The 13,166-nt window shown below is 36.3% G+C and overlaps 2 protein-coding genes across 7 annotated transcripts in view; one reads left to right on the forward strand and one right to left on the reverse strand.

The window, feature by feature from the left end:
* The window catches only part of PLA2G10 (phospholipase A2 group X), a 32,387-nt gene extending 26,798 nt beyond the window's left edge, over positions 1 to 5,589 (forward strand). For all 3 annotated transcript variants that reach the window (XM_062587897.1, XM_062587898.1, XM_062587899.1), the window contains exons 4-5: positions 2,198 to 2,304; positions 4,574 to 5,589. In XM_062587897.1, coding sequence (XP_062443881.1) covers positions 2,198 to 2,304; positions 4,574 to 4,719 — 253 coding nt within the window. In that variant the 3' untranslated portion in view covers positions 4,720 to 5,589. The remainder of the gene's footprint in view (positions 1 to 2,197; positions 2,305 to 4,573) is intronic.
* BFAR (bifunctional apoptosis regulator) lies at positions 5,560 to 12,908 on the reverse strand. 4 transcript variants are annotated; one of them, XM_062587895.1, is made up of 9 exons: positions 12,894 to 12,908; positions 12,158 to 12,254; positions 10,795 to 11,121; positions 10,161 to 10,362; positions 9,612 to 9,781; positions 8,930 to 9,074; positions 8,514 to 8,684; positions 7,784 to 7,986; positions 5,560 to 6,914 (listed from the first exon to the last, which is right to left on the reverse strand). In XM_062587895.1, exons 3-9 carry the CDS (start codon positions 11,058 to 11,060, stop codon positions 6,722 to 6,724), a joined length of 1,350 nt encoding a protein of 449 aa, XP_062443879.1. In that variant the 5' UTR covers positions 11,061 to 11,121; positions 12,158 to 12,254; positions 12,894 to 12,908; the 3' UTR covers positions 5,560 to 6,721. The 4 variants fall into 4 exon arrangements, with proteins under 4 accessions (XP_062443879.1, XP_062443878.1, XP_062443880.1 ...); XM_062587894.1 differs by lacking the exon at positions 12,894 to 12,908 and adding an exon at positions 12,703 to 12,751; XM_062587896.1 differs by lacking the exon at positions 12,894 to 12,908 and adding an exon at positions 12,703 to 12,747 and having other exon boundaries at positions 12,158 to 12,230.
* Positions 12,909 to 13,166: the final 258 nt, after the last annotated feature.

The raw sequence follows: 13,166 nt of genomic DNA on the forward strand, positions 1-13,166 counted from the left end.
TTAGTTAAAGGTTTTATACTTTCAAGTTTATCTTTATAATACTTACTCATCATGTTACTTCTCAAATGCTGACTTACCAGACACAGACTTATCATAAATCAAAAAGGAAACAAACACGATACATATTTAGGGTAGAATACATGGAAAGATCACGTGTGAACATTTTGCATAGACATTCTAGCTGTTGTTAGACTAACACTTTTGTAATCTTTGCCTAGATATTTCAGGCTTTTGCATACAAAATCTGTTATTTTAAACATAATTCTTTAAAACGCAGTTGCTACTTTAATGACTGAGAGCACATACGGAAAGTAGCGACTATTGTTAGTTTTGGCCACTGTATTCCCAAGTACCCGCAAGAGTATCTGCGGCTTGCAAATCTGTCCCTGTGGGTACATTTTTCATTTTACAAAACTCTCAAAGCAGCAAGAAACTTCCTCTCCAGGAAATACAGCTAGTTATTTGTTGTCTGGGTTTTAGTAACTACATAATACTAGGACAAAAACAAAAGTGAGCGTACTTGATCTGCTCCAGCATTTGAAACAATCAAAACATTGCACTAATTAACATGCAGAGTCAAATATTCTTAACAAGTTTTCTTTCTTGAAGTTTTGACCTGCATTGTGGACTGCCTTTATTAAGGATTACTCCTAAAATACAAATTAAATTAAATTATAGGAATATTTAATCTGAAGCAAGAATGCCTATAATTTATTTAAGTGACAGTTACTGCAATCGAAATTTATGCCCACCATTTGCAAAAACAAAGTTTCAAATGGAGATAAACCTTAGAGTGCTTTCATGATATCAAATGTAAGATCCTTAAATATCTACTCTTGCATTTAAATGAAGATTAAAGTGATTTAAAATTTTAGTAAGAGATGCTTTCTTACAGAGTTTTCTATTTCCTTATAATAGACTGTACCATTCCAAAATAAGTCATGATTTCCTTGTTTATTTACCTTAGTCCTGCTACAAACACTATTTTAAGACTTATTCCCTTATGATAGTGAATGTACTGAGCAACTCAAGAACATTGTGCTGTGCAGCTATAAAGTATTTCAAGATCTTTAAATGAAGATTGGTGTGGCATTACCAAGCAATCATCTTAAAAAAAAAAAAAAAAAAAAAAAAAAAAAAAAAAAAAGGCAGTAATTGCAAGTGGGAACTCACAGCATTAACTTTTTCTCGTGCAGACACAAGTTCCTCAGACAACCTAAACACCATCCAAAAATCACATGCTTTCTGTAATATGATGTTTTCAGGCTACCAGAAGGAAACATATGACTGAATGTAAAGAACTCGCTGACACATCTTATCCTTCCACTGAATCAAAGAGAGTACAGTTACAGCTCGCAGCAAAGACTTGCAAGCTCTTTAATTTCAGGTCCTTGTTACCTCCCCTACTTCCAGTGGTTCTGCACCAGAGAGTAACTCTTTTTTAAGCACCAAAATAAGCCATCAATGCTTACTTGAGAATACTGCTCAGTTCCACAAGTGTAATAGAAAGCCTATGAATTCACTGTCCCAGTTATGAAAAGAACAATTTTGAAAGCATCATTTTGGGCAATTTCCCAAACTTTCTTATGATACTGAGGCAAACAGTTTTAGTAACAGTACGGGGTTAAACAGCACGGGGTTAAACAGCACCCGTGCCTATTCATTGCTGAACTAGTCACCTGCCCTCAGCTTTTCCGTCACCATCTAAGCACTTTGCTATAAGAATGCATTTAAGATAATACGCTACAGTCTAACAAGTTTTGTTTTCACCTCTCCCTATTGGTAACTGCTACAAGAACATCTTAACTGTGGCAGATCAATGTGCCACTCACCATTTGACAGACTGTTCTAGTGTTTATTCCTCTTTTTGTTGGAAGGGGTAGGAGAGGGATACCTACATAAGAGTCTCTTATCTTTAAAACTGATTCCCTACGTTTTCGTATATGAGGAAGTTCGACTAATTCAATGCACATCAAATACTAATTTTGATCATTATTGATTATATTGAAGAAGAACGTATTTGTTCAAGTGCTCTATTAAATCTTTTGATTCTCGAGCAGGGGACAGTTTGTACACAAAAATAAACTGGTTTATTATTTCGCAGACTATAGAAACATGCCGATACAAAACATACTACAGTTATTTATGGTCTTATAATCCAGATGAATGAAGGCAAATCTGTTTCTGTTACTTTCAGGTGTTGTTTTAACCATGACTGCTGCTACGGTAAGGCAGAGCAAGCAGGCTGTCACCCCAAGATAGAAAGTTACAGTTGGGAATGTGAAGACAATGCTGCTGTGTGTGGTGAGTGAACAGTTTTTAGTTTTACTTTTATTTATTGTCTAATGGACTTTAAAAATAGACATTTGCTTAAATACCTGCAAAATTCTTCTTTTGTCTTCCCTCCCTTTAGGGCTTTTTTGCCAGTATAAGCTGTGTTTCCAGGAAGCACAGTTACGCCAGTTGAATGTAGTATCTTCTTCTTCCTAATTCCTACCTGCTAACATACGTAAGCAAAACAAATTCTGATCTGTAAGTTTCTATGATCATTTCAGAAAGCACTACAAAAAAACCCAACCCTCTGTTTAATCAAGTTACACGGCATTTACATACATTAAGGAACCCATATTACACTACCCTGTTACAGGTCACAAATTAAATCTTCAACAGGAGAGCAACTAAAACAGGAGGCCAGAAAATCACAACTTTAAAATAGATCCTTTTCATACTTTATATAGAAAATACTTTACCCCATCTGTAAGTTTATGACGCACAAGTTTTTGGCATCCTTATCACTGATCAGCTGAACACCTTAGTTTTAGTGGCTGCAATTTATGAATGAATTTGCAATTACAACTTATGATTTCCAAAACACTGATGTAATAATATATTTGATTACTAAGTTTTTTTAATTGAAGTAACATGTCCACAAGCCATAAAATATGAATTTGTAAACATTTACATAATCAGTATACAAGTGCCAATACAGTAGTTGCTGCATCCTGGTTAAATCTTGGTTAATTGCTCCAAAATATGAATATTATCAATCTATGCTGTAAAAGATAGAGACAAGAAGATAACAAAGTAACACAGTGAAAAGAGACAAGAAGATAACAAAGTAACACAGTGAAAAGGTATAAGGGATTTTTAAAAAAAGATGATTTGTTTATAACTCCCATCAGCTTTAAACAAAGTTTTCATATATATTTTCTTAAATACTTGGAGGACTTTTTCAAACTATGCCTTCCCTCAAAAAAACTCTAAGCTTTCAGAATTTTTAAAAATCAGATGTTAAGTCAAAATTATTTTGCTTGTAATTATGTACTGCTATCCATGATGCAAATCAGCTTGACAACTGGTAACTATTTGCACCACAAAAATACATATCTTTTTATATAAAAGTTGTTTACATCAGAGGGCCTGAGTTTGACCACCATACTTTAAAAGCCAAAAAGTAAACCACTCAGACAGAATACAAGAAACTTACTTCACAACTCAAATAAGAATTTGCTTGACCTAAAAAAAAAAAAAAAAAAAAAAATCAAAGTTTTTGACACTATTTCCTTTCCTCCTTTTCATTCAACCTTTACTTTGCCCATGTCTGCCTCTTACAGCCTCTCTACCTTCCTCCTCTGAGTCAAAGATAACAAGCATCTTTCCTCTTAAACTATCCGATTAACAGTCAAGTTACAGTCAACCTATATTTGCCTTTAAAGGTTATTCTTCCTATTCCAGTCCGTAAGTTGGCAATATTTGAAAACGCTAAGACAGTAAGTATATTATCGATAAAAAAAAAGTTGAAACAAAGTAACCTGGTATACCATGGAGAAGATTAAATTTGGAGCAAAAAGAAGAAAATGAGTAGTAGTTCTTTATTTCTTTTTCAGTTAATGTTTTTTTTTATGCTACTGAGTAGTTCTTAAGGTAGCTAGTTATAACTTACGTACATTAAGAACACTTCCATGTTATAGTAGAATTCAAGTTCATCTACAAACTGAACACTAGTTCCGCTCCAAGGCAAATCTCAAGCAGAGATTTAGCCGGCTTTCAAAATGTTGAATATTCAAATAAAATGTTACCATGAATTTTTAGTTTATAGAGAATCAGAGAGGAGAAAATATCACATTTCTGGGTTGGCATAATTAAACCAAAAGATACTGCTGTAGAAAAAAAAAAAAAACTGTTCACACCAAGAAATCTATTAGGTTATAACAATACAACTAAAAACAAATGCCAGACATGGATTTTACCGTATTCAACCACATCTTACCTCATTTTTTTTTACTGACCACTTTAATAAGAATGGTGGGCAATTTAAGCTGAATATTGATCATCTTTTCATCTCTTATTTCACACATGTAATTTTGAATGCTACATCCTTCAGTAGCTTAAAGCCTACAGAAAATAGAAAACTTCTTCCCAAACACAATATTTGCTAGAGCAACTGGGCAGGGAGAAGGGTCACATACCACTTCCTAAAGAGGTAACAATCGTTACATTTCCATTTGGCGCTTTAAATTACTTCAAACTAATCTGTGTTTCAAACTAATATCAAACTTTTATTTTCTTTCAGAATCACTAGAAGACAGATGTCAAAAAATGGCATGCGAATGTGACCGCGAAGCTGCCAAGTGTTTTTCTAAAGCTCCCTATCACACAAAGTACCTTTTGTGGCCAGATTTTATGTGTGGTGAGATTCAGCCTTTCTGTAGATATTAGACACAGGATATCAGTCTTCATGAAAACTCTGTATGTATTTAAATCTAAAGACAATTTTTTCTCACCACAGTGGTGAGCACAAACGATCTCTTCCCTTTCTTGATCCTCCTTTCTACCACTCCAACTCTTCCAGCCCAAAACAGACAAACCAAACATTTGTCCTCTTGTTTATCTTTCATTGCACTAAAAGCAAATTCATTATTTCTAACATAAGCTTTTACTGATTAAATACTAAATAGGAATTTGAGTTCATCAGCTTAAGAAGTAACTGACTTAAAACTCACTTGGTTTACCTTCAGATTCACAGTACCATTCACTGAAATTTTTCATCCACCCTCTCCATTGGGTATATGATACCATCCTTCCTGCTAACATTTAACTTAACTCTGATTTGTGACATGTTAACATTTGTTCTTTGACCTGACAAGAAAAAAAATGCATGAAGTGACAGTGTCACTTGTCAGTGTAGAGAGCTCTCTTATCTACATTAAACACTCATTACCAAACCTAATTTTAAATTTGCATCTCATTCTACTTAAGTCTTATCTGCATTAAAAAATGCATAATGTATTTTTAATGATTTTTTTAATACTATTTTCTTAGAAATTGTTCATTTAATACAGCTCTAGCTTCTCACTCTGTGTACACCTTGAGTTTCCTATAGACAGAGGTAAAAGAAACTGTACCTTTAAAACTTTAGAGCCATATTGAGTGCAAATGTAAACTGGCAATAAGATGGATATCAGAACTATACACCTCATAAGGTTGTAAAGATGGTTATAGCTAGGGTCACATCACAGTTTTTGAAAAACTTTTATGAGGAGAAATCAAGAACAAGAATTGCTGAATAAAACACTTTATTACTGATAATTTTAAAGTTTAAGAACTGAGAATGTTTTAACTCCCCTGAACTCACTTAAAGCCAGATGGCCAGATAACGAATTTACACAAGCCAAAGCTAGTAGCAAGTATTCCAATACAAAAATTTAAATAAAACTTCTTTAGAAAGAAGGACTATGATTTAAAAGAGATCTTTAATCTTTAAAAATATTGATAGGCAAATAAGAAGTTCATTTTAATGATACAAATAAAAAAAATACAAAGACAATGTAAGGAGACATGGCGTTAAAAAAAAAAAAGTCAACTTTGCTTCAGTCAAAAACCATACATTATCAAATGGCAATCCTGTTTATACAAAATAAATTTTCAATCAATATTTAATCACAGATTTAGATGCACATATTTTATTACATTAAGGCATAATTACAATGTCAGGTCACTTTTCCAAAATAATCCTTTTAAGGGATAACCCTGAATTTATTTTGAGAATTAGTACTTTTAAGAAGACAGCATTAAACAAGCTATTGATGAAGTCTAACTGACCTGAGCAAAGAAAGTTTTGAATGGCAACTGCCACATTTTCCAAAATAACCCTCAAGCACTCTTTGCCTTCAATAGGGAAATTTTTAAAACAATGCTACTGTGAGATTTGTATATTTGACTGTCAGAACTTCACATTTAAAGCCGACTGAAAACCCTGAAGTACTTTCAATTATCAAGCCTATCCAGGAACAGCATTCCTTTGGCAAACTTAAGTTCTGAGCAACACACTGCTGGTATGAAATACTAACTTATAGAATCACCGTTGCTGTTCAGAAGACAATGGCTTTAAGGCTTTCCCCAGCAAGCTTGAAAATAACCAGATATCACAAGACAGAATAGAGGAGTTTGATTTTGTTTATCAAAATTTGGACACAACAGTACAAATTTTTAAAAGCTAATTCACACATGAATTTTTTTTTTTTAATAGAAAGTTCATTTTAGATAAAGCCCATCTCTAGCTTTGAGTCGAGCTGGCTTAAAAGTAACTTACCTTAGGGCTTTTTTGCACGTTTAAGTTAACGTAATACATGACTTTCACTACCACATATATAAAGAAAAGCAAAGTTTCAATCAAATACCAGTTTTCAGAAATTAAACAACCCAATAGATCCAACGCCAGTCATTGCACTTGTGTTTCCAGACGCCTCACTTCTTTAACCACGAGATCAATATTTATAATTGGGTTAAAGTACAAGGCCCAGTAAAACAAACAATTGCAGACAAACTGAGGAATAAAAGGCCAAAAAATAGCAACAAAAAGACCCTGGGTTGAGACTTTCCAGAAATGTCTCCACATTCTGTGAGGAATAGTCCTGTGAAAAAGCGAAGGGAGAGGCTTAGAGAGATTTTGTTTTGTTTTTGATCATTCTATGAAGAGCTAGTGTATGCTGCAGTCTCAAATTAACACTCAGTTATCTATAAAACATCATTCTGCACTCTTAAAAACTTTCTTAAAACACAGCAATATTAAATTTTACATGAAGAAGTATTAAGCCAATTTGTTCTGACCATAAAACACAGCAAGTTAAAGTGGTCGAATTCCAGATTTGTCATAGATTATTGTTCTCTTATGAAGATGTTCTGCCCCCTAACTGTAGGCAGAGAAAATGAAAACCCTATACACCATCAAACCAAGAATTTCTCCCTGCAAATTCTAAAAACCTATCACCAAAAGATCACAGCTACTATGAATATCAGCAGCTCTAAAATAAAACTAAATTAATAACTGAAAATAGCAATTTTGATCATATTGTTGAAGATATCAATGTTGCTATCCTGCTACTTAATGATCCTGAGAAAGCATCCTTCAATAACTATATCATAAGCATATCAAAACAACATTCTCATGTATATATTTCCCAAGAGATAACTGCTTCCAATTACTATGAAAATGGCTCTCAATGTAACAGTTAATATTCACCTAAAACTTAAATGTGCATATTACCATTACTGCATTTGCTACACCTGCACAGTAAAAACAGCTATAAGAAATTCTTTCAAGTGTTCACAGAAAGCAAGCTATTCAGTACTAGCACAGATTCAGATTAATATGTTTTTTATTAACCCTAGAGTTCTGTTTAGTCATTTCAGCAAGCAATTGTGAAACCATGACAGATGGTTATTTCCTTATTTATTACGTCATGTATTTTCTATCCTCTTCAACAAGCTCAGTAAGACTTACTTCAATTCTCTTCTTGACCACAGCCTCCAAAAAGAGAATAATTCCAGAACAGAGAGCAGCATGGCATTTACAATTATAAATCTTGATGTCCAGTAGTGCACCTCCAACCAGTCCCAAGCAAATTCAGCTATCAATTGGTATGGCAAAAATAAATACTTTACAATGAATTCTCTCCACTGTTTCCAAGTAGGATCTTTAAGGTCCTATAAATTAGGATAAAAAGACTGTGAGTCAATTTCATATTGAATAGACAGAATAGTGGTTTATTTCCACTACTGTAATATTTAATATTTGCTTTTTCCTACATTCAAAGCAATACTTTATCTTTACTTTCTGATAGACAATATTGTAATGCAGGAATTTCCATTAGCTTAGCACTAATCACCGCGGTCAGGCTTCATGCTGTCATTCATAAAAAGCAGTTATTTAGGGTGAAATGCCTTTCCATAGTCACTTGAATGTTTAAAAAAAACAAAACAAAACAAAAAAAACCACACAGTTTTGCATATTTAAAGTCTTAAAAGCCTTAAACTAATCTTCTTAAGGGTTACTGTATGGGATTACCTTTAGGATGACCATAAAGTGAAAGAGCTGCTTCTAAAGGAATTTTTTTTAAGCTGTATTGTAAAAAGATGAAATGGTGAAGAATTACATCATGTGTTTTTCACCTGGTAGTCCTAAAGTGCTTCAAATTAAGACAAGTAGCATATTTAAAGTTTTGTACACCTACTAGTAGTTTTGTGACAATATCTTCATATCCATCTTCTTGTATAGGACAAATTGTGTGGATGAAAGGTAGGAAAGTTTCTGCATAATCAAACAAATACAGGTATAACATACTGAGTCTTGGAGAACTCTTCAGCGCATATAGAAGAAAGAGTGATTTTCCAGGATTTACTGCCTGAAAAGTATCAAATTTCAAAAAATGAAAACAAATTGGAAGAGGCATATCAGTTGTTAGACTTTTCTGACGATCTTTATGTTTTGTTCCAACACCATCTCTTTCAAAAATAACTGTTCATTAACTAAGTAGCTTCTACAGAGATAATTCTACTGCCTTAACATTCCTTCTGAACTTTACTTCTCTTTTTAAAATAGTATTTAAAAAATACTTAGTATACATGATGTACTTTATACAAAATTTACCTTATATTCCCAAAGGTTCTGTGGTGGTTTAACCCCTAAAGTTTTGACACATTCCAATTCCATCATAATAGCTTTTCTATGATTATTGTTCTCTATATTGTAAGGCTCTTTTGTGAAATCTTCCTCTGTCAGTGTTAGAAGTAGCCTTCAAAAACAGAAGAATTCAGACAGTAAACAGTGACTATTCACCAAAGAAAGATTAACAAAATAGCAATGAGGTGCTGAAACAGTAAGCTACTGACAGAAGATATCACCTTTTAGATAATGTTCCACGCCAAACGTTCTGAATCTACTGTAGCTCAGAGCCGTGTTTTAAATATCCTTCCTTTCAGAGTTTTACCTTGCTTGTACTCAGCATGTAAATTTATTAGCATGTTGGGTATTGCTGAACACAATACTTTGGTTTTGATAATGCATTAGTAGAATTTTACTTTCAATATCATTTCAATCCACACAGGCAGCATTTAAACAAGTTATTAGAAAAAAAAAATCAGGTAACTTAAGCGCTTAACATTTTTAACTGGATGTGTTAAACTGCTCTTGAATTTTACCCCAATACATCAATAGAAGAATATTTCCCCCAACCTATGGGATAAACTAATTTTGCAATATACTGTGCCTAATGAAAGCTATCTAGTAGTCCAATAAAGTGACAGCTGTTCTTGTCAGTGAGACTTCTCACCTTCCATTCACTTTCTCATGCAAAAATTTCTCTTTATAATGTGACGCCCATGGGCCTAGCTGTTCTAGCCAAAGGATCACTTCTTCAGCAGTCCATTTAGCAACAGGCTTTTGGACAAGAAGATCATCTTCAAATTCTCTGCTACTCCAGTGATACCCAAGCAGAACTACCTACACGAACATTAAAAATAAAAAAAGAGATCCTTTACCTGCAAAGCAAATATAATAGTGATATAAAGACAATAAACATGCATTAAAGTGCCTGACATGTAAAATCATCCATTTTAAGGACCCTAAAATATTCAGTGTATAAGTTTGAGCAATATCTTGAAGTTTTACCTGATTTGTCTAACTTCTATTTGCTGTATATTGCAATTCTAGTTCCTGACAAACAGATCTGAATGCCACCTAATTTACTTAGCTCATTTTACTAAGAGACTTTACTAAGTCTTTTGTATACTGACAACATTTTTATGTACATGTAATTCAAGTATATTTGATTACACATTTAATGAAGTAAATACAGAAAAAGCACAGAGATGAAACTTACTGCTACACAAGTCAAAGCTGTCAGAACGCCTGAAAAAAATCCTCCTCCTCGAGGATTAATTCTTCTTATGTTTGGAGCTGTAGGAATCTGGTCATTCCCATATTTTTGGAAGGTTGCTAAACTGCGTGCTACATCACTGTTTTGTTGAATATCTTCTTTTCTTTGTTCAATGGCATCAGAAAATAGCTTTTCAATAACATCCCTAATAGGAAAAATACTTGTCATTGTACTATAACCCACTGATTCTTAACAACCAATCACTTAAAAGCAGTATATTCCTTAGCTTCTGAAGATTGAGGAAATCAAAATCTCACATTAAAAAAGAAAACTAATAATCATACATTTATCAAAGATCATTCTAACTTAGAATTTTTAGGAAACAACCAGTTATATTAAAAGATGAAAGTGTTTCAATTAAAAAAAAAGGGGGGTGGTCTCACTTCTCCATCTCTCTAAAAATCAGAAAAGGAAAAAAAAACTCTCAGTTCCATGCAGAAAAAAAGTGCCTGAACAGTTCAAAACTGCAGAATGTGAAAGGCTTTAAAAATCTTTGTGAAAGTTCAGATTACCAATAAGCTATGTAAGTCTGCAGCAAATTCAAGAAACTAGAAAAGTAAAAGCAAATTACAATCACCTGAGGAGGATGTTGACTTTAGGGAATCCTTCCCATTTTTCTCTGCATTCTGGACATTCATTCTTCTTGGAGGATACCCACCACAATGCTAGGCAATGTCTACAGAAACTGTGCCCACAGTTCAAGGTGGTGGGATTGACCAGAATGTCGTAACAGCAATGACAAAGGAACTCACTAACTGATATCCGGCGACTGATTTCAGGAGAAGCACGTGTATTAACTTTTGCCATCTCCAGTTCACCTTGTAAAGTCTCATCTTCTTCCATTTTCCTTTTATGCCTTACTCAAACATAAAGCTGTCTTAGATTATTTGGTAAGTCATTATTTCTGCAAAGCAACAATTAAAAAATTAAGAAATCGTTAATTAATTAACAATTAATTAAGAAAAAAAATACTATAGAAGTTTAGAATTGCAAGCAGTGTATTTTGTCAGTGGAATATCCTTTGTCACTTAAAAAAATGTTCAACTAAATTAGCTCTTCCTGACTGAAACATGATCTTCTACTTTTCAATGACAATTATTGCAAACTACTATCAAAACCAGACTCTAGATATAAACAGCTAGGCTCAATCTCCCTATATTTTTTTCTTGTTGTTATGTATCACATGAAAGTGAAACCAAAAACCTTGCTAACTCTGTGATTCATATAAACTTTATATTTTGACTGCATACTTAATCAAGATTTTAGTAAAAGACATCAAGCCAAAAGAAATGTCATTAGAAAATACAATCAGAGAATAATAATAAAAAATCAATACACATATAACATAATGATTAACTTACTCCATCCCTATTCTTTCCAAACATGTTCAATAAAACATTTTTAACATAGGTCAGTACTGGCTATGCAATGTCAGAAGAGTTGATTGACAAAGTCATATGCTTCAAAATTATACAAGATTGGTCTGCTTGCTTTTTCTGTGAAGGGCAGAACTCCAAACTAACTTCTTTACTGGTAATTACTCTTTTTTAGTACTTCGGAAAACACAAAGCTAGAACAGACTTTAAGGTTTTCCTCTACATTACCAAAATAAAATTACAAACCTATTTGCCTGATGTTCCTATTTATATTCTCTCTGGCAGTGACATCTATTTCATAAGAAAAACACCGAAAGAGATCACCTACTTATCAGTCATTGCATACAATACCTATGTTAGAAGTTAACATAACCCTTACAGTTTTCTCTTCGGCCACTACCCTACCAGAACGTGCTTGCTCTGCCCACCATCTGACTCGTGTTTACTAACGAGTTCCCATCTTTCTCTCAACATCAAACACAATGAGGTAAGCCTCGAAGTCGGGTAAAAAAAAAAAAAAAAAAAAAAAAAAAAAAAAAAAAAAAACAGTACAAAAATACATACCAATAGTGCAACTAAGGTCCTCGAACTGCTTACAAACATTTCTTTTTCCAGGGAAGCAAAAATTGTTGGCTTGCTGGAAGACAAACCTGAAACATTACTTAGGAGAAATAAAAAGAAGGTTTTGCACCTGAGAACATTCTTCCAGTTTTCCTGGAAGACAGAGGCAACAGAACGCCTGCGGGTGCAACAGCATTTCACCACTCAATCTCCACACCCAGCAAGGGAACAGGCAGAAGTAGGAGGGTCGCTAGTGCCTCTTCTTTCCCGCTTTCGCTTCCTTCCTCCCGGCCGCTCGCCTTCTCCCGGCCGCGCTGCCACCGAGGCGAGGCGCGGGGCCTGTCGGGCGGCCCGCAGCCCCCGGGGCGAGGCAGGGCCCATCTCGCCCCCGCGGCGCCCCGCGCTCGCGGCAGCGCAGGAGCGCAAGGCCCCCGCGCCGGCACCCCGCCGCCGCCGCCGCCCTGCCGGCCTCCGGGAGCCCCGCGGCGCGGGCGGCAGCCCGCGCTGCCCAGCCTTAGCCCCGAGCGCCCCGCCGCCGCCCGACTCACCCGCGGGGCCGGCGCGCAGCGGCGGCGGCGGCTCCGCGCCCCCGAGCGCCACTTCCGCGTGCCCGCGCCGCCCCCGCGGGGCGCGCCCGGCCCTAGCGCCGCAGCCCGGCGGGAGGGGCCGCCCCGCGCCCGCCTCCCCGCAGCCCCGGCGAGCATCGCCCGCGGCCGCCGCCGCCCCAGCGCTGCCTCACGCCTGCGCTGCTCGGAGGTGCCCGCGCCGCCGCCGCCTCCCCTCAGCGACGGGCGCAGAAGTCACAAAAAGGCGCCGCGCCGCGCTCAGTGTCGCGGGGCCCGCGCCGAGCGGCGCCGCGCCGCAGGCGACGAGGGCAGGGGCAGGGGCAGGGGCAGGGGCAGGGGCAAAGCCCCCGCCGCCTCCTCTGCCTTCGGCGCGCCGTTTCAAAGCTTTCCGCGCCCGCAGACCGGAGCACTGCTCCGCTCCCATCTTCCTCGCTACAGCAGCCTCC

This window comes from Rhea pennata, chromosome 15 (assembly GCF_028389875.1).
Source record: "Rhea pennata isolate bPtePen1 chromosome 15, bPtePen1.pri, whole genome shotgun sequence".
In the NCBI taxonomy this organism is placed as follows: domain Eukaryota; kingdom Metazoa; phylum Chordata; class Aves; order Rheiformes; family Rheidae; genus Rhea; species Rhea pennata.